Source organism: Stegostoma tigrinum, chromosome 29, assembly GCF_030684315.1.
Source record: "Stegostoma tigrinum isolate sSteTig4 chromosome 29, sSteTig4.hap1, whole genome shotgun sequence".
Lineage (NCBI taxonomy): Eukaryota > Metazoa > Chordata > Chondrichthyes > Orectolobiformes > Stegostomatidae > Stegostoma > Stegostoma tigrinum.
The window spans coordinates 20590586-20616281 of NC_081382.1; the positions used below are offsets into that span (position 1 = coordinate 20590586).

Below are 25696 nucleotides of genomic sequence, written 5' to 3' on the forward strand. Positions count from 1 at the left end.
TACCATTTATGACTGTACCAGGATATTAGTTGGGTCCATAAACGGGAGTATGGTCTAGAGGCACGCACAGCCATTGGGTTAAGGGTAAACTGGTTGCATGGAGAGTGTTCAAGCAATGCAGAGAGTCTTGACCCTCCAGCTGAGCACTAATGTGAGAGGTTGAAAACACTAGTAATGGGAGGATCACATATATTCCAATATACTGGTCCATATGACTTGAACAGAATCCTCCATGCTCAATCTACGATCACACATTGCCACTGCAAATTCTGATATGTGGGTACATATGTAATACTTTTGTAAAGTCTCTTTTCCTGTGATTCCTGAAGCTCTGGATCTATGTGCAGCTGACTATAACTGCTGTCCATCATCTTAGGACGACTGCTCACAGTTGGCTCTATCTGTGTCGTCATCTCCTGCTCACTAGTGCTGTACCATTGTTTAAACTTGTGCAAGAACTCACTTGTGTGAGTACATTTGCCCTATCAGGATTATGTCATAGTGCAGGCTCCATTATTTTGTTTTTTTTAAAAGAATGTCCCCACTGCCATGATAGTACTGGATATTCCCCCGCCACATTAGAATCTGAAAAGGAGGAAACCTTGCAAACGGCAGCCCCTACAGTGCTGTAGATTCCCAATGCATGTCACACCTTCATCTACAGATAACAATATCTTGTCACCTAGGCTCCAGATCTGCTCATCTCCCATCCTGAACTTGCTTGTGTGGACTGCTCTGTGGGATCACATGATCAGTTTTCATGCCTGCCTTCTCCATAGCAGGAAAGGTAGGGCAGGCCTCCTAGTCAAAGCCTACTTCTGATGATGTTTGTCTCTTTCGTGTGCAGGATAAAAGAGAGAGGGAGATAAGGCAAAGCTGTTCTTTCCGACCAATCCTAGTGACTCATACACATGAAGGGGCATGTCTCAGTTTGGCAAGTCCTCAACAATTGCATGAGTTCTGAGTCATGTTTAATCAGCAAGTATTCTGGGCACACATTATTCACATGTTCAGGAACAGCATGCACCTTTGGCTACCTTGGTGAAAGTTAATTACCAAGAGGCCTGTCATTAGGGCCTGGTGTTGCACTCATCTTTTCTGAGTGAAGAAGGACGTTGAAACTTTAGTTCGGAGACCGTGGTTTTGATGTTTCAGATAACTCTAACAATGCCTAATACTGCTTCATAGCCTCAAAGAGAACCTGGAGGTCAGCATCAAGGAACTGAGGGAAAGCTCTACTCCAGCTCTGCCAAGCCTCTACCCCTCTGCCTGCCTCCCTGGTTGTTGCATTCCAACAGCCACAATAGCTGTGTAATGCCTTTAGGTCCCCACTTGCAGAGTCTCACATCTCACATCCGTGGCTGCCAGTTGACCTTTTAACTCATTCTCCAAATAATTAGCAGCTCTACCTCAATGAAAATTGAAGTTTGTGACTGGTTCCCAGCTCCACCCCTTGACAGAATTTGAATCTATTTTTGCTGTACCAACTATTTGTGGCAAATTTGAAAACCTCTAATTGATCATAGAATAGCTGCTCAGTTTTGCACTTTTGTAGGTAACTACCATCTCTCATTGCTGGTAGTAGTAGAGTTATTTATCCTGGTGCCCTTGCCATGATTCTCATATTTTTCATCTGCTGATGAAAGAACAGCTGCTGATATTCAAGGTGGATCAATTAAGATTTGTTCAAATTAATGATAATCACTTTGTGCTAAATTCCATATGTATAACTTGAATTTCTCTCCATCAAATTGCAAACTAAAACCAAACCTTTGACATTAGTTAAATAAAGAAAAATGTGAAGAGTACATGCCATAATGTAAGATTTTCAATGAAACAAATATCAACAAATATCAACAAAAATAATCTGAACCCACCAGACTCTGGGACAGTGGGCAGATTTTCATCTGATCAGGGAGGTTAGGCCCGGAGCAATAGAGAGTTGTGTTCTGCTTACCTCAGACTTTAAATGTTAATTGGATGTTAGCCACGTGTTCACATGATAAAACACTGGTCTGTTTCTCTCTAAAGCTATGATAGTGAGTCCGCTTTACTATCAGATACAGGAATCTCACTGGATCAACACAATATCCTGAGATCTGAACTTATACTTCCGCACATCAGAGATGCCTCTAATTTAACCTAACACACATGTTTCTTGTTCAGAGGCAAGAATCAAGACTGTTTTAATTAGCACATTGCTCATAAACAAAGAACAAAGTCTAGAACGTCATGGTTTACTTTTGATTTGAGGTCGTGATGGATGTGGTAATTCTACAAAATAGAGCTCATACCATCCCCTCTGCCCCACCAACCAAAGAATTGCAATCAGAGTTTAACTGTAAATGACACATGGACAGTATTGTCAGAACATAAATTGTAAATATCTCATTTTTCTATCACTTTATTGCAAGAGAAAACTATAGAATTCACAAGATGCTTGTCTATTGATGTATGACTTTGTTCACTGTGAGTTGATAGATTATAGTAATGGCGTGGTGGCTTAGTAGTTAGCGTTGCTGCCCCACAGCGCCAGCGCCTCAATGCCACCCACGGGTCTGCACGTTTTCCCTGTGCCTGGGTGGGTTTCCTCTGGGTGCCCCGGTTTCGTCCCATAGCCCAAAGATGTGCAAGGTAGGTGAATTGGCCATGTTAAATTGCCCATAGAGTCCAGGGATGTTTAGGTTCGATGGGTTAGACATTGGAAATGCAGAGGTAGGAGAATGGGTCTGAGTGGGATGATCTTTGGAGGAGCAGTGTGGACTAGTTGGGCCAAATGGCCTGTTTCCACACCAGGGATTCTATGAAATGTCTATGAAATGATATCATGACCATATTACTTTAAGTATATTGACAAAAATGACCATAAAGACACAAAATAAGAACGATGGTGGTTCGAGGAATTTTATTTGATGAATGGACTGACAAATTAAAACTGCTGGGTTTTTTTTGCGGGGGGGGTGCGGGCAGCTGCGGGGTTTAGCAGGGGAGGGAAATATTCAACCGATTCATTCATATTCTGTACAGAAGACAATCTGTCACGTGACCTAACTGCACCTGACTCCATTCCACATTGAGCTGGATTTTACCAGCCTTTTGGGGACAAACAGAAAGTGGGAATGCCTGTTAAATGGCATGCCAGACAGTGGTCAGGGAGAGGGGCTTGTTTGGAGTGTTCATCAAGTTCCCACCATTTTACCAGAGATACGTTGAGGGTTACCTTTCCACCAGATACCAATCGAAACAATTAAGAGGAGATTGAGTTTAGATTTGTGTGTTTATCATTATTTTGTAAGGGTGGAGCAGACTATACTAGGCTTAATCTATACTGTAGACTATACTGTACTGTAGACTACTATACTGTAGTCTGCTTCTGCTCCAGGTTCTTGTGTCTAAAACACATTTTTGAAGAAGAGGTTAACTATATAATGTTGTAAAGTCAGTTTGGATTTTGTTCATATACGCAATTTAAATTGGTAATTCTTCCAGTTTCTAAGGTCAATGCAAATAAATGAATCATTAAAGTTTGAAAGTATGGTTTTTTTGCAGTAATGGAATAGTGTAGGTTAGATGGGCTTGAGATCGGTATGACAGGTTGGCACAACATTGAGGGCCGAAGGGCCTGTACTGTGCTGTAATGTTCTATGTTCTATGTTCTATTCCCACCAACAGTGATAGTTTACTAGTGACATATGACCCCTCCTCCACATGGGAAACCCTCCAGGTGAATCCTGTCAGCCTTCCTGTGACTTCATGGATGGAGAAGGCTACTATTTGGGCACTCCATTATCCACTGAGTGAACAATGGCTACCTGTATACTTCTCTCCTTGCTTTCAACAATCCCCCACCATCACTGTTCTCTCCCCCCCCCCCCCCCCCCCCCCCGATAAGGCCTTCATGACCAGTTCTCGCACTCCCTGACCTTGCTTATTGGCTGACTATATGAGTACCCACTGAGATGACCAATACTTGAAAACAAAAGTCATGATGCAAGATTGGTGTGGGAGTAAGTGCGAAGAAATTAATTAACCCATTGGATTAAAAGTCCTATTTTGCACATATTAATCTAATCGTGCTTGGTAAAGTGCAGTGATTTGATCCACCGTCTATTTATAAACCCCTTCCCTCCCCAATTTTCCTTTTGATTTAATGGATGTATATTTCCCATCAGATGCATTTACCACATTCCACCTGATGGGTAAAGTTAAAATTAGCAATCTAACTTTCTAGTTGTTTCTGAATTTATTCGCTTTTGTAGAGTGTATAATATGGCTGTCAATAAGGTTGACTTACAACTGGGATCTGACAAATACAAATGCTCATGTAACAGAATTAAAACTGTATGACACATGGGGAGGATGTGGACGTTCAGGTTTCCCTTAGAAATTCAGTACTCTCAGTTTATGAAACTAGCCGTTGTAGATACTCAGGAGCTTAAATTTTGATCGTACTATCAGTCAACATCACTAATTTTGTTCTATTGCTGGCCTACTTCCACACTGAAGGGATTCTTTGAAACCTGTGAAAATCAGTGAGAGCACATTTATCTTCTGTAAATGTCAATGGTAAATAAATATAAAGCAGAACATAGATTGAGATATATATCTCAATCAGTCAATTCTTTAGTCTTTCACGTCAAATTATGATTGTTTTAATCAATGTATTCCATTTTTCTCTTTTTTTTTTAATCTCCACTTCATAGATGCTTGACCCAAAATCAGGAGAACAGTTTAAAATGCTGTCTGAGGAACAGGTTCCAATTAGCAACGCCCACATAACTGGTAATGAAGATGGTGGAAATGAGAACATTTCAGAAAAAGAACAAATTGCAGAAGGAGAAAATGAATCCATAGAAGGAGTAAAAGAAAACATTGAAAATCCAACTGCCATACAGTCACAGAATCCTCGAATGCTATTCAATATACCTGAGGTCAGACTTGACAGAAGCTTCAGCCAAAGTGCAGATGAACTACCAATTTTACAGATCGATGGTGATGGTAATGAGGATGAGGAGGAGGAGGAAGAAGACGAAGAAGAGGAAGATGATGATGAAGATAACGATGATTGTTATTTAGATAGTTGTACTGCTAAACGACGGAGCATGATTGAAACATCAGATTGTGAGAAACATTGTACACTTTCAGTTCAGAACTCACTACGACGTCGAACCCATAGTGAGGGCAGCCTTCAGCAGGAAGCTAAGGCCCAGTGTTTTAAATCTGACAATGCACTCAACTGCGTAGGGTGTGATGGTCAAAAGGCCAAGGCCAACTGGGCTCCTCCTTCTCCAACAACTCTCAAAAAGGAGTTAGCTATTGTGAAAAATGGTGGTTCTATGCATCAATTATGTCTCATCTTCTCTGGACGTAAAGTGAGTACTCATTTCTTTTTATTTCTCAGTTCAACTGTTAGTTTTACTTACCAGTAATAGATATTTGCATGTGTACTTGTTTATATAGGGGTACTAGAAAAGGGAGGGAATTCTAATAAGTCTGTCATAACTAGTGGATGTAGTGTACACCAGAAGTCATCACTGGCCCCCAAACAGTAATCACACAACAGGGTGGAGCATAATGGAAGAAATAATGGGAACTTGTCAGAAAGGAATAGTAATAATCATGGGAAATTTTAATCTATGTATGGACTTAAGGGTCAGATGGGAAAGTTTGTTTAGATGAGTTCATTAAATATTTTCAATATAGTTTCCTAGGACAGCACATTCCAAAGCTGACCAGAGAGTAAGCTATGTTAGTACTAGTATTACTTAATGAAAAATAATTAATGCTCTTATGGTAAGAAGCTTCTAGCTAGTAACAACCGTAATAAGATTGAATTTTGCAGTTAGGAAGAGGAGAATTTTTTTCAAAACTTAAGTCAGGGCAGTTATGAAAGTTTTAACCTGGCTGAAGTGAACTTGTAAATTAAAGGATAGGTCAATAGAGATGTATTGGCAAATACTTAAGGATAGAATATACAGAATAGATTCTTCCTAACTTGGAAGAAAACGTCCAATATGCAGATCCAGTATCTGTGGTTAACTAGAAGGGTTAAAGACTGTGTATTAAACTTAAAGAAAAAACAATGATGCAAAGATGGTTGGTCAAACGATTAGCCAGGATAAAGATAAAAGCAGAATAAATAAACAATAAATAAAGTGGAAAAATAGAATTATGAGAGTGTTGTCCCAACAGAAGGTAAGTGTTTCTTTACAAAGGAAAAGATTTATAGAAAGTGAGTTTGGAGAATTGAGAATAAAAACAATGAATTAAACAGGTAGTTTGCATCTATCTTTGGAACCTAGAATATACATAACATCTAAGAATTAGCTATAAATCAGATCAAGGAAAAGAATGAGAAAATCAGAAAAATTGCTATCACTGAAAACTGAGTAAATTGTTGGAGCTCTGCGCTATAAAGTGCTGAAGACCTCATCCTTCATCCTGAGCTGTTTAAAAAATGTGGGAAGTGAAATAGGTGATCCATTGGTTTTAATTTTCCTAACCCCTAAATTTGCAGAATGTCTGACTAGTTTGGAAGATACAAAATTTAACTCCTGTTATTTAGAAGTGGAAGGAGATAGAAAGCAGGGAATTGTGGGCCAGTTAGCATCTCATCAGTCATAGGGTAAGCATTAACACGGATTATTAAAGCAAGTATAGAAGGACACTTGGGTAAGTTCAAGATAGTCAGGCAAAGTCAACATGGTTTTGTGAAAAGGAAATCATATTTAACTAATTTTTTTGTATTCTTTGCATAAGTAATATATAATGTGGATAAAGGGGAAGCGTTAGATGTACTTGCAGTTAGATTTCCAGAATTCAGTCGATAAAGTGCTATATCAAAGGTTATTGTGGAAAATAAAATCTCAAGTCGTATGAAGATGATATGAGACTGTCTAAAAAGATATAGATGGGTTAAGTGAGTGAACAAAGATCTGACAAATGAGGTACAATGTGGAAAAAGTGTCCATTTCGGTAGAAAAAGAAGCATATTACCTGAATGATGAGAGATTACAAAGCTCTGTACTGCAGAGGGATCGGGGTGCCCCAATGCATGAATTGCAAAAGGCTAGTGCTTGGATGCAGCAAGTAATTAGGAAAATTAATAGAATATTATCATTTATTACGAGGGGACTTGAATACAAATATGTGGGGCATTATTCTTTCAGTCGCATGTTGCATTGGTGAGATCACATCTGGAATACATTGTACAGTATTGGTCACCATATTTAAGGAAGGATATAACTAAGTTGGAAGCTGTTCAGAGAAGTTTTATCAAATTTAAACCTGTAATGGGCAGGCTGAGTCATAAGGAAAGGCAGGCTTGGCCTGTATCTGCTGGAGTTTACAAGAGTAAGAGGTGACATGACTAAAATCTGTAAGATCTTGAGGGGTCTTGACAGGATAGATGAGATGATGTTTCCACTTATGGGTGAATCTAGAACTGGAGGAAGGTCACTGTTTAAAAAGAAACAGTTTGTCGTTTAAAACAGAAGTGCAGAGTTGAGTGATCCGCTTTCTTCTCTGAGATTTGAGTCTTTGGAACTCTATTCTTGAAGTAGAAAATGAATCTCTCAATACTTTTAAGTCAGAGGCAGATATTCTTGGTTAAGCAAGCAGATGAATGATTATCAAGGGTAGGCAGGATTGTAGATTTGATCACACATGATGTTTTTCAGAGGTGGAGCAGGTTTGATGGGCCAAATGACCTACACCTCATTATTCATATGTTCACATTGTAGGAAGGTAAAAGTAATTTGGCCATCTTATGGTTAAGTCTTGTGCTGCAATCCTATCCTGAAAAAGGGTCTAGGCCTGAAACGTCAGTTTCCTGCTCCTGCAATGCTACTTTGCCTGCTGTGTTCATCCAGCTCTACACCTTGTTACCTCAGATTCTCCAGCATCTGCAGTTCCTACTATCTGTGAAATATTAACTCTAAGGTTTGCTGAATCTGCTCTAACTTGTATTAATAATTTTTGATAGAACTTAGAGTTTGTATGTAAAAATTCAGAATTGATCACCTCCGGTTTCCTTACATATTACATATACCTTTATATATCTGCCAGGAATCTGGAGGCCCAGCACTCCTTAGCATATCCACTGGTTTCCACAAGAAATGCGTTTTTGATAGAATGAACCCCAACCACCTAACATCCTACCACGTGCAAATTTCTGACACGTGGATAGTGCATTCACAGTCATTGAATCTGCAGCCATGTGTAAGGATTTCTTTTTATACATTAGTACGCTTCATACCGTACACCGATTTGCATCTGAGAAGGAGCAATGTGCCGCTTTTCCTTTCATTGACATGCTAGATAATACATCTGCCAATGCGTTCTGCAGTATTGTCTACCATAAGTCTACCTGTGGTAGCCAATATACATGCACTCAAAAATTGGCCTTATTAATAATGTTATAAATATTTGCTTATCCTTTTAAGATTAATGCAAATATATGGTGCACCAAAGTTATCCTGTGGGGCAGTAGGCATTCAGAGCTGATCATTGTTTGTAGTGTATCATACAGATTCACAAATGGGCCCAAAGACTGCCTCTTCTGGAAATAGGAAGCGTCTCATCTATTTCATGACACTCTGGAAAGATACAGTACCAACACAAAAATGAACAGATTAAGCAAGTCATTCATGCTATTATTATGCAATTTTGACGAATGGTATTTTCCAACCTATTAGCTCAGTTCACTGGATGGCTGGTTAGCATTGCAACAGCATGAGTTCAACTTCTGCATCAGCTAAGGTTACCATAAAGGACTCTCCTTCTCAACCTGTCCCCTTGTCTGAGGCATGCTGACACTCAGGTTAAATTGCCACCAGTCATCCCTATCGAATGAGAGAACAGTCTAATGATCTGATAGGACCATAGTGACTTGTTACAATTCACAGATGTCTCTGTATCATCAAAATCTGAAACTGTTGCTAAACTATATTTTATCCCTATTTATGAACAGGTTTTATTTAAGTGACATTTGTTGAGGGAATAATGTTTGGCAAAATACTGGGGAAATCTTCTTTAAATATACCAAGAGATCTTTTAACATTTGCTGGGTCAGACAGACAGGACTTTTTTTTTTATAATTCATTTGCGGTAAAGGTATCTCCAAGTATGACATGGCCTTAGTAGTACATGGCTGTGTCATTGTAGGTTATGTGCTAATGATTAAATTTACTACCAATAGAAAACATAATTACATGAAGAGATAAACTTGTGTGTGCAATACCTGCTGTAGTTACAGAAACAAGAGTGTCTTTGGTTTTGGTTACTTGCAGTGGTTTTGCTCTTCATTAGTATCTCAAAATGTTCGAAGCTTTGCAGTTTACCTTTAAAAATTCTTAGTTACTTTTGAAGGAATACACCAGATCTAAAAATGCCTTCACTCTGTTGTCAGTCCTCAGTTCTGATCCATTACTGGACAGAATTTTTCTCACAGTGAACCATTTTACTGTCAATCATATAAAATTCTGCCATGTTATGTGTCTTCTGCTCCAAATTGTAATATATAAATGAACAGGGAACGAGAATTGGCCATTCAGTCCTTTTGAACCCTCCCCACAATTCAATCAGACCATGGCTGATTTGATTTTTAACCTCAAGTCTAAAATCCTGCATATTCTCGATAATCCACTCATCCCCTCGGTAATCAAGAATGTATCTACCTCTTCCTTAAAAATGATGTCCATTAGACTCGGAGGAATTTCAAACTGGATCATTAGAATTTTGCACCAGCCCCAGACCGGTACAAGCAATTTCTAGGATTTGTATTGTCTGCAACCTGGCTCAGCTCTCAGTGGCTTTGACCAGGCTCTTCCACAAAACCCCACCCCAAGTCAAACTAATAATGTCATTAATATGAATGTATCTTAAGCTATTGATCCAAACTTTTTGTTTTGTGCTAACCAAACAGCAGACATTCCCAAACAGTGTCTTCGTCAAAGTCCCTACAAAATCGCTGTTTCCGATACTTGTTACTCATGATTCAAGGACGTGTTCACAATTGCATTTCAATCCAAACATCTCCCTTTTCTCAACAAACAACAAAAAAACAAATTTTCATGCACTAATTGTATCTGCACAGATGCTGCTAGACCTACTGAGTTTTGGCAGCAATTTGTTTTTGTTTCAGATTTCCAGCATGCACAGTGATTTATTTCCATGATGGATTGTCTGGTATGTCATATGTCACTGGCTTTTGAGCTTGGTACTCACTACGGGCTATGCACTGGCTGATGTCGTCCCCGATTTCATTGCTCCAAAACATCCCTTGCGTTCCTCAAATTTGACTCAATTCCTTGGTGGCCTGCGTAGATATATTTGAGTATCTGTCCTCTAGACTCCTTAGTGAGAATTACTTTATTTCCTTTAAGCATTATGCCACCTGGGCTGTTAATTCTGTGTGAGAGTTGTATCTCACTGAATGAATCACTTGGTTTGAGCAAGACATTTGTCTGTTATATTCAATTTCTGTTGGGTTAATGACTTCCAGAGTATGACGAGCTGCTGTTTCATATTGGATCTTGAGGATTTCTCTGTCATAACATCCTCTACTTTATTCATCAGGAGCGATGCTGTTGATGACAGGTCTGTGATACCTCTGCTTCCCCTGTTTGTATGACATGTCCAGAAAAATACTTTCTTCAGCAGATGCTGAATTAGTCTTGCACTCTCATCTGCTTAACAACGGTATTCTCCTGGAATATATCCTAACCCTTTAAAAACATCATGGCCGTCCTCTGGGATCGGTTCAGGAGCCAATGGTCGAGTGGGCTATGAAAATTTCTGAAGAACGGTCCTGACCTAAAACATCAACTTTCTTGCTCCTCTGATGCCGCCTGGACTGCTGTGTTCCACCAGCTCCACACTGTTGTCTCTGACTCTAGCATCTGCAGTTCTTGCTATCCCATAATGTCGTTCCATTTATGTTAATGCCCTGAATGCAAATAGAACTAGCTATCCTTGCAGCATTTGAGTTGCTCCAAGTCTGTCCGCTCTGGAATCCCACTCTATCATTTACATCATAGATGTCAACACCAGTGTTGACGTCAGTAGTTGCTTAGCTTTTGTGAATGGTACATCTTCTGTGCTCCAGTAGTACCGGACATCCTTGGCGTGAGTTGATGTAATGGTTCAGACTCCAGAGGTAAATTGGGCAAGAACTTTTCTAAACAGTTGACAAATCCAGTAAGGTTTTGTACTGTTGTTACATATGTTGGTTTCTGCGTTACTGCTTTGCTTCTACAGCTATCACCTTTTAGGTATCTGGGTAAAGACTTGGTGTCAATGAATTGCCTATGTGTTTGATTTCAGGCATGCTTAAGTGTAAATTTTCCTTATCGAGCTTTGGGTTCATCTGATAAGCTCTGTGCAGAGTTGCACTGGATTTTTTTTTGCGGTCAAAACCGGCTTCTTCGATTTGTGTTCCATATTCACAATCTAGCAGATTGTCCACTCTAGCTTTCACTCGGAGAAGATCACTATTTCCAGTTGTCTACATTGAAGTTCCTCTGTAGCCTTGGGTATGTCTAACAGCATATGCATACCTGAAAGGTGTCCAGACTGTAATTGCTGTTGTTTTCATTCAGCTTTGCTTGCCTGTAACCATTTTTTGAATCTGGGGTATTGAGGAAATAGACCATTTGCCCCGTTAAGTCTGCTCTGCCAGTCAGTCATGGTTGATAGATTTAGATCCTTTCAGTTGATGGATACTCTCAGCTTTCCTGGTTGTTTCACTGCTGCCATGCTGCTAATCCATTCCGTAGGAGTTCCCATTCCCTGATTACTTGCTTCCATTCTACCTCTTCTTTCTAGTGTTTGTCTGGCCTTGAGTCCAACTGGAACTTGCTTCAGCAGATGCTGAATTAGTCTAGCATTCTCATCTACTTGAGAAGGATATTCTCCAGGAAGACATCCTAATCATGTAAAAACATCATGGCCGTCCTCTGGGATCTGTTCAATAGCCAATAGTGTAGTGTGCTGTGAAACATTGCAGATCCCTTTTTCCATATTGAGGGTTACCTGCCCAAGCTTTAGAGTTGCTTCACCTGAAATGAGTGGCTGTTGCTTGCTGTCTATGATATGGGACTCAAAGTCCGTGTTCATATTATCGTAGTGAGTTTACAGAGTAATCTGCCTGCACAACATGAGTGTTGTGCCATGATATCATGGCACAACATGAGTGTTGTGCCATGATATCATCCCAACTTTACTTTCAGGATTTTTGGATTCGCACATTGAGCCATTTCACACAGGTCTTTTGAAGGTCATGATGTAGCAAGATGCACAAGTGTCTTTCTGACACTTTGTCAGTCTCATATTCACCATCTGCCAACCTCATTCCAAAAGTCACAAACCGTGTACCATCTGTTGACTTGACTAAACCAACCTGTTTATGGTGTAGACTGAAACATCACATCTTCAGCTGATACTCTTCAGTGGTTGTGTGTATTTACCTAATATGCTTCCTTCTAACCCTACGTTTATGTGTAAAAAATTCCTCTTCTTGCAGTGTGAGCACTGCTTTCCCCATGCCAGACATGCCTTCTCCTTTGCATGATATTCTCCACAATATTTGTAACCTGTCCTAAATCTGTAATTCTTCTGCTTTTGGGCCTGCATAATGCAATATCTGCTCTGTTCTACGATGGATATATTCTCACTCTGGACTTACAACTTCAGCGTTCTGCATTTGTCAGTTGCTTTCCTGAGGAAAACGTTCCTCCTGTCTTAGAGACGGCGACATACACCCAACTCGTGGACTGGGCCAGGCTGCGTTTTCAGGTACTTTTGAATAAAAACCGAAAGAACTGCGGATGCTGTAAATCAGGAACAAAAACAAAATTGGTGGAAAAACTCAGCAGGTCTGGAGGCATCTGCAAAGGAAGAAGCAGAGTTAACATTTTGGGTCAGTTCTGAGGAAGGGTCACCGTACCCGAAACGTTAACTCTGTTTTCTTCTTCAGAGATACTGCCAGACCTGCTGAGCTTTTCCAAGTTCTTTGCTCGCTTTCATAGCGCGCACTCACTCTGAGCCCACCTGAATGCTCACATCATCCCTGCCTTCTAGTGCCTTGCGTCCATTTTGGCTTTGTCCTCAGCCAGAGAAATCAGGCTATTCCTACTGTCTTGCCATACCATTTAGCACAGACACAAAACAGGGAGGTTTTTCCATAGTTGCCAGAAGGCCTCCGTCAAGTCAAGATGGATAACCTTCACTCAGGGAATCTTAGCACTGCAAGTCAAGGGCAGCCTCCTATGCCAGTGTTCTCCTTCCTTTACCTGAGGCATGGTGACCCTCAAGATAGACCACCACAAGTATTATTTTTCTATTGAGAGCAGTCATTTTTAGACGGGCCATACTCCATCCAGTAGCAGAAGTTGATCAGTATAGAAACCCCAGCTGATAGTTGGACTGACAACAATCAGAAAATGTTGGTGAAAATCAGGAATTGGCAGCATTTGTGAAGTGAATTAATGTTTCAAGTCCAGCATAACCCTGTTAGAACTTTACAGATGCTTCTACCCCTGCTGAGCTTCTTGAGTACTTTGTTCTTATTTCAGATTCTGTGTCTGCACTTACACATTTTGAATTGCACCACCAAACTGGTACCACTAGGTGGGGATCAGAACTTGAGTTCAGTAAAGGAATAAAGCCTGGAGAAAATTCTCCAGGACCTGAGAGAGAGTGGGAGGCAAGGAATTTGGGGTGAGGAGGAGGAGGTGATGTCAGGTAGCAAGGGTGGGAAGCAACTCCATGATTGGGAGGCGATAAGACCACAGAGAATGGCAAAGCTTAAGTAGCAAGGGAGAAGCAAGACCCAAGTAACCACCACCAGAAGAAAGCCAATTGCAAGGGTATGGAGGAAGTTAGGGCTAGAAGCCAGGACAGCGAGCAAAGCGAAGAACCACAACAAAGGAAAGATAGACAAGCGGGTGAGAGCTGAAGCACTTAGCAAGGTCATCTGACCAATCAAGCCACAGAACAAGATGCCTGTCAAACAATATTAAAGTGAGCATATGGTCATACATGGAATAGTGTAGGTTAGATGGGCTTGAGGTCAGTATGACAGGTCGGCACAACATCGAGGGCCGAAGGGCCTGTACTGTGCTGTAATGTTCTATGTTCTATGAAACTGACAACATGAAATGATTAAATGATGGTACTTTAATAAAATTGTCAAACTGAAACAACATTAAGTGAGACAACTTTAACTGGGAAGTACCACTTCAGGAAAATCCTACTTAAGGAAAATCCCAGAATGTTCTGTGTAGAATGAGATGGGGCGTGGAGAGAGAGAGAGAGAGAAAATATCAAATTAAATACTATTGGGCTTTACAATAGCATCATAACCAGTGATTATTGAATATAAAATATGAAAGTAACTTCTAACTCCTGTTGGAAAAAATACCATAAGACTTATTTTCTGGTTCTTTCGTAATCTTTCACACTTAATGAAATGTCAGCACTCGACCATGTTCGACTGTGTTGCAAAAATGACAGAGAACTAGTATGATACACAGAGTAGTGGTTACCCTGTAACAGGGCATGTAATATTACGTTGCAAAAGTTTTATTTATATAAGTTAATGTGATGAACCATATGGAAACTGTACTGTTGAAGTTTAAGCCCCAAAACCACAAGGTTGCCTGTGGCATTTCAGCAACTTCCTTTCAGTCCACAGACATAATGATACATTGGAAACCTCTGATAAATGAACATCTGACTCAACAATGGTCACAACACAATGTTGAAGCAAGATACTGTGAAGTGAATTCTACTTTGATAATGAAAATTGTTTTCTGCTGTTTGTTGTGTCCATGAGGCTGCTGTTTTACACAGATATGTCAGCACATGTTTACTCCATACAGCAGGATGTATAGTTTTAGTTATTCTTATTAGGTGGAGTTACACAGGATTGTCTGCCACTGCCTACGCATTTTTAATCCTCCCACAGAACGCATCATATTTTCCACACAAGATTCTACTTTTTCATTATTGTTCTTTCTGCTATCCTTTTTGTTGCTGCTGCTTCTAACTGTTCTTCATTTATTGTACTTATCATTTGTACATTTGTATTTCCCCTTCCCTTTTAAATTTGCCACATCTGTGGTTTTTTTTAAACAAAAGTACTGGTTGCAGTATTCAAAAAAACATTAATTGCATACATGAACAATGATATTTTGGTCAAATACTAAACCAGGTCAGCAAGGGGGTACGATTTGCAAGTTTCTGTCAAGGCATAAAATTGTCAATGCAGGGCTCCTGTGTTCATTTTAGAAAACTCTTGGGACGGAATCTAATGGGAACTATGCGATAAATCTGGGAGAATCACATGAGAAGTATGATGGAGCTTTCGCAATACTGGGAGCAATTAGTTGCATTTTCCATCAGAGTTCCAAACATTGACTCAAGATCCTCGCTAAGGAGGGCAAGGTGCCTGTCAGTTTCATGAACTGCAGATTGCCTCATTAATATTCAGCTTCCTTTCCTCCCCCTGCCACGAAGGAACTATACTCGAGTATTCCTGGTATGAAAGTCAGAGCCGGGATCTGGTGACTCTAGCTCACCCTTTACCTTCTGGCACCAGCATCTTGGCATACTCCAAGAGAAGCAAGCACGCATATCCCATGTCCACAGAAGCACACTGCTGCACAGCCATGCTGAACTTCAGAGGGCACCAGCAAATACCATTGTAATGAATTGAACCATGTTTCATCTCAGAGCAGCTGACTAGTTATGCTAACACTCACTCACCTTGAGCCTACCTGGATACTCTTACTTGTCTTTTTTTTGCACTTTGTTGCCTCAGCCAGAGCTATCATCCTCATTATGTTTCAGTCTTGCTTTGCCATTTAGCACAGGCACCAAGCTGCAAGGCTTAACACAGTCTGGAGCTGGAGGAACACAGAAGGATCCCAACCTGAAACGTCAACTTTCCTACTCCTCTACTGCATGGCCTGCTGTGTTCCTCCAACTCCACCCGGTGTTGTCTCTGACTCCCGCATCAGCAGTTCTTGCTATCCATAAGCTGCAGAGTTTAGCTTGGTTGTCTTCTGTCTTTCATTGGGAACACCTTTCAGTCAGGCAATCTTGGTGCAGTAATTCAAGCGCAGCCTCCAATGCTAGCCTGGGAGCGGGTGGAGGTGGGTGGTTTGTGAAGAAGGTGCATGTGACACAGAGTGGTAGAGCAGGAACCTTGGTGGGACGTGGATACGGTTGCAGTAATAGAGTAAATGAGGGGTAGCAGAAAATATACGGTGGCACGTAACCCTGTTGGAGTTGAGAAGGTCATTGACATTCTTATACTGCTGGCCATTCTATCAGATTGCCAGGGTCTGGTGTTGTTGCCTTCTCTGCTAGTCTTGGGGAAAAGTGGATGGCAGTCCTCTGCACCAGTACATCCACCAAGATATCCAGGAGCCTGTCGGCAAAGTGGTGTGCCAATTTCCCATTATCTGGCATGTCCAGGGTAAATGTCAGGAACTGCGCAGGGCTGCATCAGATGGGGAGAGTTTGTCTAGGTATGGAACAGTATTTTAAAGACAGCCTTAGTGCAAAGGATTGTCAGCCCAGTTAATCTGGGCAATGGCAAATTCTTCTGGGAGTGACGAGAGTGAAAATCAAGCCAGCTTCTGGTGGAAGGGGCAACATGGGGCAAGGTAGGTAAATGTTGAGGTAATTTTGGGATGATAAGATGACAAAGCCCACAAGGCCTTGCAAAGAAAAACACTCCATGAAACTCAGCAGAATGAAAGTCAGCCAAAACAAGTAAGATTCAGCCCTAAATTTTTACATTCCAGGAAGTGAAAATAGCATGGCTCTGTAACTTGTGCCAAGTCATGTCAAATATGTGCCTAGGTGGCAAGTTGGAAACCCACCCCCAAGTGATTATAATTTATATCTTCAATTTCCTGTACTGCTTTGAATTCTCCAGAGGATGTGAAAATGTGGTTGAGTGATCCCCTAGAACTTGCTCTGACCTTAGAATTGGCATCTTTCTAGCCCCTGATGTTTATTAGAACAATATATGTAACGCTGACGTTTGGCAAACATCCATTTATGAAATAGTCAGTTCTACTCAATCTTCTAACGTTGCTTTTGATGCTCACAGATTAGAGCTCCTAAATGTATTGATAGTAAAGGCATACTCAGTCAATGAATGTGGAAAATATATCAGTCATAGGAGCACAACGATTTCTAGATGAAAAAAGATCGAAGACTAGCAAATTTACATTCGTTATCCTGGTGGGTGCATGATACAACATTAATGGAATTGCCAGCTTATTGTAATGGAAAACTGAGAAACACAGGTTCAGAATCATCCATTTCCCACAAATATGCTGTTCTTACATTATATTGTTGCCTCAAATGACTCTTACATAAAATCTCAAAATATTTTCTGAGATAATCTGATATTTAGTTTCATAGTCTACTAATAAATTAAAGCACTTGTATAACCTCCTTCAGTTGAATACAACACAGTAATATTGCACCTGAGTGAAATACTGTAAACTCAAAAGATTATTCTGGGATAATTTTATCTTTTCTTTTGTGCTTAGTCTGCACCAAAGATTTCAAATGATGGTCTGTGTGCAGGCTGTACTAATATTCCGGATGTATATGCCCACACCCTGCTATTTCCCACCCTACTTGCAAGGGAATCACTGCGTTCTTTACTTGGCCTGGTTCAGATCACCACGTCACCCAAAATCAGTAACACCCTCACCATATAACATTGAGGTCAGCAATGTGATGTAATCTCTTCTGTTCAATTATTTTTGTATGTATGCAGAAAGTATTCCATGAACTATGCTATAATATCATTGAAACAGTCTCCAGTATACCATCACAATATACGCCTGTTTTCTTTAAACCTAATGACAAAACTTGTTATGTGCTTTATTCATAAATTGAAACCAGATGACTCTGATTTTTCTACAGCTGTCAGCACAGAAGATGCTATTTATATCAGAAACATGCTGTAAGTTTTGGCAGAGTGAAAAAATTCACTTTCTCCTCCCTTTATTTAAGTGCAGATTGTTAGATTTGATTGTAGTTAATATCTGGAGCAAACTGGTTTCTGAGCTTATGCTGAATTTACTAATCATTAACTTTTCCCGAAAAATTTAATTGAGGCGGTATGCTGACTGCAGAAGTTTTACACAGTTCAATTATTACATAGAAAATTATCAAGAAAATTCTTGCATTGAGGCGAAATGGTTGCCGTCAAAGTAAACTGAATAATTTGGCTAAGAAATCAAAAGCATTTTGAAGATTTTTATAATCCAGTACAGGGACATATTCAGAACAAAATCTTGCTCTGAATGTTTGCATGCCTTGTTAGAAGGGACCTGAAATTCCACAGGAAGGGGATACCTCCACTTTCAGCTGGAATTGCATCCCTCCTCCTCCTCCACCTCACACCTGCCTCAATATCATGTGGGTAACACTGGTATAAGTGGCATTAGTGGGATCATAATCTAATTCCTGGTGAAATTGAGATCTGACAACTTTTCAAATGTCAGTTTCCCTCTGAATAGGCAATCATCAATGGAGTAAGTTGAAATCCAAGCTTTTTGCAAGGTACAGAAACAAAGTTCCTTTTTCACCGACTGGACTAGTCCCCATTGGGGCCTAAACGGGACAGGTTTCCATTTAAAATGTATAAATTTACGATGGTAAGATTTGAAGTAGAACCGGTCAATAGGTGGCAGTACTGTCCAGCCAGACAGTGCAGTGGCCTACAGGAATATTTGGTACAGAGATAATGGGGACTGCAGATGCTGGAGAATCCAAGATAACAAAGTGTGAAGCTGGATGAACACAGCAGGCCAAGCAGCATCTCAGGAGCACAAAAGCTGACATTTCTGGCCTCCACCCTTCTTCAGAGAGGGGCATGGGGAGAGGGTTCTGAAATAAATAGGGAGAGGGGGAGGCGGACCAAAGATGGATAGAGCAGAAGATAGGTGGAGAGGAGAGTATGGGTGGGGAGGTGGGAGGGGATATGTCAGTCCGGGGAGGGTGGACAAGTCAAGGAGGTGGGATGAGGTTAGTAGGTGGGAAATGGAGGTGCAGCTTGAGGTGGGAGGAGGGGATAGGTGAGAGGAAGAATAGGTTAGGGAGGCGGGGACAAGCTGGGCTGGTATTGTGATGCACTGGGGGGAGGGGACAAGCTGGGCTGGTTTTGGGATTCAGTGAGTGAAGAGGAGATTTTGAAGCTTATGAAGTCCACATTGATACCATTGGGATGCAGGGTTCCCAAGCAGAATATGAGTTGCTGTTCCTGCAAGCTTCGGGTGGCATCATTGTGGCCCTCCAGGAGGCCCAGGATGGACATGTCGTCTGAGGAATGGGAGGGGGAGTTAAAATGGTTCGTGACTGGAGTTTGAGCTGAGCATTCTTGCATTCCATACTTGAGCATTCCTCTTGGGTTAAGTTGCCATGAGGTTTGGGACTCCAGGATTATTTCCTGAAATCTTAGTTTGGTGGATCTCAGTCTCTGCCTTACCTAAGAGTGGCCATTACCAGAATCTCAAGAGTTTCAACAAACTGTTTTATTGCACACGATTATATTTAAAACACTGATCTCTATATAAAATTTTCTAGTGCAAATTATTCAATCCTTTCTTCTCAGAACGTTGATAACGTTATTGCTGATGTCAGTGTCACATCATCTTGTATAATCTTGATGCCATTAACATATCCATGCTCATTATGCTACTTTAGGACTCTTGTGTCTTCGTTGCCTCAGGTGTCTAATTAAATCATGATACACTTTCCCAACACTGGAATGAAGACAGGCAACTGTCTATCATTCAGTTATTAAAATAATTAATGGCATGGATGAATTTTGAATGGTCATCTGATCTTAATTCTAAAATGTCATCTGAATTAAGAATCTATTACTGAATTACATTTTTCATATTGGTAACCTGCTTACTTGAGTGTAACTTCTTTTTCACAGCTAAGCAAATTGTGTAACTCAGTTGTCTGATGAACGTGACCATGTTGATTGCCTTAATCCTTATTCTGTTTGGAAGTTTGCAGGTTATTTTCTAAATTCAGTAGATGAACATGGCTGTTGAACTATTGCATCATTTCACCCCTTCACACCTAATATAGTTTGCTGAGAGTGATATAGAAAAGATCATGACTAATATTTTAGGTTAAGAGCTGTTCCCATCTAAAGTATTTTGGAAAAGATAAATGACCAGTTGAATTTGTTGTACGAATGGATTCTTCCATTTCTGTCACAAAACTACTTAATAGTATACTTGTAGTGGTAAACTTTATATATTACAACCAAAGTGTAAAGTGTACAAGTCAATATGGATTCATTTCAGGAACATTAATTAGAATGCTATGAAAATCTATATAAGTGTGCATATTTCAAGTATAGAAGAATTTTCTGTATTCTGGGTCATATTTGCAGAATGAAGCCTGGAACGTCATTGTCTTGTTCTGGTGAAAATGATATTTGCATATGCAGACAGAACTCCTCACCCAGTAGTTATCTTTGTAGTTTTATTCAGTATGCACTGTACTTCCAAGTGGAAATGTATGCTGCCTGCCCATCATTTTGGGCCTTGCCAAGAACCATTAGTGCTAACGGAAGAAGAGGAATAGATTGTCTGCATAGAGTTAATGACAATTTGGAACAATTTGCTGCTGAAAATGTATTGTTTGCACACATAATGAAGTAAAGCTTTTTTTTGAAAATAAGGTAGAGCAGCTGTTTAGGATAAAGTAGAACTGTTGAGTAGCATTGTATTTTTATTTTTGCCATTTAGTTTCATGAACAGGAGGAAAGTTTCCTTTGCCTATTAGCTGTCGTGATTTTGTGTGTAATGGCTTGGTGTAGTTGAAATCAAAACCTAGATTTTTGTGTGGGCTCAGGAAAAAAATAATTTGTATATCTTTACCACTTTTCAAAGTGTCAATCTGACCCATTTGTGACTTTGCCTGAGATTTCTGTCTTTTCTCACAATGTTTGAAGGTCACAGTATGAGCCATAAAGGAGAACAAAAAAAATGTGTGTGCAGAAGCAGATAGGTTAAAGCTAAAGGCTGGTCTCTGTCCTCAGACCACCGACAACCCAGCTCCGAACCTGCCCCTACCCATAAAGCTCATCTGTCACCCATTTTTGGTCCGCAGGTCACCCTCTCACTCAATGCTCCTTTCATGATCCCTCTGATCACCCATGTATCTCCTATAACCACATATCACTCTATATGGTCCTCAGATTCCATGAAAAGCAACGAGGATTCTTTCAACCACAGTTTTTCTTGGGGAATAAAATGGCAGTCAAATGAAAATCTCATTTAAACATCGTGATATTGACACTGCAAAATAATGTCTCCTTCGAAAAGAAGGTACTAATTTAAGTAGTCCATAAGTTGCCCAAAACAAACAACCATGTATTCTAAACAAATTGAATGCAAAATGTTATTACAACCTTGTAAAACTGTAAACTATTCAATTTTAGAATTCAGCCAAGCATTCTTAATAGCTATAGCGATTTGTCATGTCACCCAACTTACCACATAGGAAAAAGCTCAACACTGCCAGGACTTTTCTGGATTTCTGGTATTGGTATTGTCTTTGAAACCCAGTTGGGCACCAGATCAAGTGCTAGCAGTTTGGTGCTATCCTGCACCGTTCCTGTCAATTGTCCCATGTTGAATAGAGGGATAGTGGAATCCTTTTTTTGCCAAAATGGACCTGGACAGAGGCCGCATATGGCCACTGTCTTTGGAGCATGCCCTGAGGTGTTCATTACTGATATTCAAGTTGGGGGACCAGAGAGACAAACTCATCAGGTTACTGCTCTGACTTCCAGGTGAGGAATTATTGCCATTTATTTTCACCTCACAATTTTTTCACCTTTGGCCCACAATGTTGTGCCATGGAATAATCCTAATCCAAAAATAAAATAACCTAACCTACATTCCTCTCAATTCACTGCTGTCCATGTGCATGTCCAGCAGTCGCTTAAATGTCACTAATGACTCCGCTTCCACGACTACCACTGGTAAACTATTCCACGCGCTCACAACTCTCTGGGTGAAGAACGTCCCTCTGACATCTCCTCTATACCTTCCTCCTAACATCTTAAAACTATGACCCCTCGTGGCAGTCAATCCTGCCCTGTGGAAAAGTCTCTGGCTATCGACTCTATCCATGCCTCTCATTACCTTGTACACCTCGATCAGGTCACTTCTCTTCCTCCTTCTCTCCAGAGAGATAGGTCCAAGCTCAGTCAACCTCTCCTCGTAAGACAAGCCCTCCAGTCCAGGCAGCATCCTGGTAAACCTCCTTTGCACCCTCTCCAAAGCCTCCACATCTTTCCTATAATAGGGCGACCAGAACTGGACACAATATTCCAAGTGTGGTCTCACAAGGGTTTTATAGAGCTGCAGCATAACCTCGCGGCTCTTAAACTCGATCCCCCTGTTAATGAAAGCCAAAATACCATATGCTTTCTTAACAACCTTTTCCACCTGGGTGGCAACTTTGAGGGAGCTACGCACTCGAACGCCAAGATCCCGCTGTTCCTCCACACTGCCGAGAATCCTGCCTTTAATCCTATATTCAGCATGTAAGTTCGACCTTCCAAAATGCATCACTTCGCATTTATCCAGATTGAACTCCATCTGCCATTTCTCAGCCCAGCCCTGCATTCTGTCAATGTCTCGCTGAAGCCTGCAATAGCCCCCGATACTATCGATGGCACCTCCAACCTTTGTGTCATCAGCAAACATACCAACCAACCCCTCAACCTCCTCATCCAAGTCATTTATAAAAACTACAAAGAGCAGAGGCCCAAGAACAGAGCCCTGCGGGACACCACTCAGCACTGACCTCCAGGCAGCATACTTACTATGTACAACCACTCTCTGCCTCCTGTCAGCCAACCAATTCTGAATCCAGACAGCCAAACCACCCTGTATCCCATACCTCGTGACTTTATGAATGAGCCTGCCGTGGGGAACCTTATCAAATGCCTTGCTGAAGCCCATGTACACCACATCCACTGCTCGACCCTCGTCAACCTGTCTCATGACTTTCTCAAAGAACTGAATAAGATTTGTAAGGCATGACCTGCCCCCCTCAAAGCCGTGCTGACTCCCTTTAATCACGCTATGCTTTTCCAAATAGTCATAAATCCTATCCCTCAGAATTTTTTCCAAAACCTTGTTGACCACAGAAGTAAGACTGACTGGTCTGTAATTTCCAGGGATTTCCCTATTCCCTTTCTTGAAAAGAGGAACAACATTTGCCTCCCTCCAATCTTCGAGTATGACTCCTGTGGAGAGTGAGGAAGCAAAGATCTTCGCCAGCGGCTTAGCAACCTCCTTTCTCGCTTCCTGGAGCAACCTAGGATAAATCTGGTCTGGCCGTGGGGACTTATCAATCTTAATGTTTGCCAAAATTTTCAGCACATCAACTTCCTCAATCTTGATCTGTTCAAGCCTGTTTTCCTGCTCCTCAAAGTTCTCGTTCACAACAAGGTCCCTTTCCTTAGTGAAAACCAAAGCAAAATCTCATTGAGGGCCCCCCTATCTGCTCAGACTCCACGCACGAGTTCCCTACGCTATCCCTGATCGGCCCCACCTTCTCCCTGATCATTCTCTTATTCTTCACGTATGAGTAAAATGCCTTCGGGTTCTCTCTAATCCTTCCTGCCAAGCCTTTTTCGTGCCCCCTTCTGGCCCTCCTCAGTCAACTTTTGAGCTCCTTCCGAGCAAGGCTGTAATCCTCTAAAGCTGTGCGAGACCCTTGCTTCCTCCACCTTACGTACGCTGCCTTTTTCTTTTTGACAAGAAGCACCTCTGTACCCATCATCCAAGGCTCCTTAATCTTACCCCTTCTTCCCTGTCTCAGAGGAACAAATTTATACATCACTCGCATCAACTGCTCCTTTAAACAGCCTCCACATGTCTGCTGTGCCCTTTCTGTGGAACAATTGCTCCCAATCTGTACTTCCCAACTCCTGTCTGATAGCATCATAGTTTCCTTTACCCCAGTTAAATATCTTTCCCTGGTAATTGCTCCTTTCCCTTGCCATGGCTATGGTAAATGTGAGGCTGTTGTGGTCACTGTCGCCAAAGTGTTCTCCCACCACGAGATCTGACACCTTTCCTGGCTCATTGCCGAGCACCAAATCCAAAATGGCCTCCCCCCTCGTCAGCCTGTCCACATACTGAGTGAGGAAACCCTCCTGAACACACCTGACAAAAACGGCTCCATCCAAACCATCTGCAGTAAGGAGGTTCCAATCTATATTGGGAAAGTTGAAGTCCCCCATAACAATAATCCTGCTACGTTTGCACTTTTCAACAATCTGCCAGCCATTGAGTTCTTCGATCTTACCCCTGCTATTTGGGGGTCTGTAGAAAACCCCCAGTGAGGTGACTGCTCCCTTGCTGTTCCTAACTTCCACCCATACTGACTCAGTCGACAAACCTTCCTCGGCAATCTCAGCCCGTACCACCTCAGTAGACGAGTCCTCAAAGGTTCTTTCAGCCGCCGTTATGTTGTCCTTGACCAGCAAAGCCACGCCTCCCCCTTCTTTTACCACCTTTCCTGACCTTAATGAAAGATCTAAATCCTGGAACCTGCAACATCCATTCCTGACCCTGCTCTATCCATGTCTCCGAAATGGCCAGAACATCCAAGTCCCAGGTACCTATCCAAGCTGCAAGCTCACCTACCTTATTCCGGATACTCCTGGCATTTAAGCAGACACACTTCACTCCAGCTTGCTGTCTGCCAGCACACTCCTGTGACAGTGAGGTCCTGACCATGTCCTCCCTACGCTCATCCTCCTGTGTACTAGGACTACACCTCAGTTTCCCATCCCCCTTCTGAGCTAGTTTAAATCCACCCGAATAGCACTAGCGAATTTCCCACCCAGGATATTAGTACCCCTCTGGTTCAAGTGGAGACCGTCCTGTTTTATAGAGGTCCCACCTTCCCCAGAATGAGCCCCAATTGTCCGTGTACCTGAAGCCCTCCCTCCTGTACCGTCCCTGCAGCCATGTCTTCAGCTGAAATCTCTCCCTGTTCTTTGCCTCGCTATCACGTGGCATGGGTAACAAACCAGAGATGACCACTCTGTTTGTTCCAGCTCTCAACTTCCACCCTAGCTCGCTGAAATCCTGCCTGACATCCCTATCCCTCTTTCTACCTATGTCGTTAGTGCCTACGTGGACCACGACTTGGGGCTAGTCACCCTCTCCCTTCAGGACCCAAAGACACGATCCAAGACATCACGGACCCTGGCACCTGGGAGGCAACACACACCAATCGTGAGTCCCTTTCGTTCCCGGCAAACCTTCTATCAGTCCCTCTAACTATTGAGTCCCCAATAACTATCACTCTCTTCCTATCCCCCCCCTTCCATTCTGTGCAAGAGGGACAGACTCTGTGCCAGAAACCTGCACCCTACTGCATGCCCCTGGTAAGTCATCCCCCCCCTGCCCCCAACAGTATCCAAAACGGGATACTTGTTTTTCAGGGGAACGATCACGGGGGATCCCAGCACTGACTGCTTCTTCCCCCTTCTAACAGTTACCCAGCTTTCTTCACGCTTAGGAGGTACTACTTCCCCTGAAACTCTTGTCTATCACTGACTCTGCCTCCCGAATGATCCGAAGTTCATCCAGCTCCTGCTCCAATT

At 41.6% G+C, this 25696-nt stretch overlaps 1 protein-coding gene across 7 annotated transcripts in view; it reads left to right on the forward strand.

Annotated features, from left to right (window-relative positions):
* rgs3a (regulator of G protein signaling 3a) overlaps positions 1 to 25696 on the forward strand; it is a 243603-nt gene that overhangs the window by 188371 nt on the left and 29536 nt on the right. For all 7 annotated transcript variants that reach the window (XM_059638197.1, XM_059638191.1, XM_059638192.1 and 4 more), the window contains one exon: positions 4704 to 5372. In XM_059638197.1, coding sequence (XP_059494180.1) covers positions 4704 to 5372 — 669 coding nt within the window. The remainder of the gene's footprint in view (positions 1 to 4703; positions 5373 to 25696) is intronic.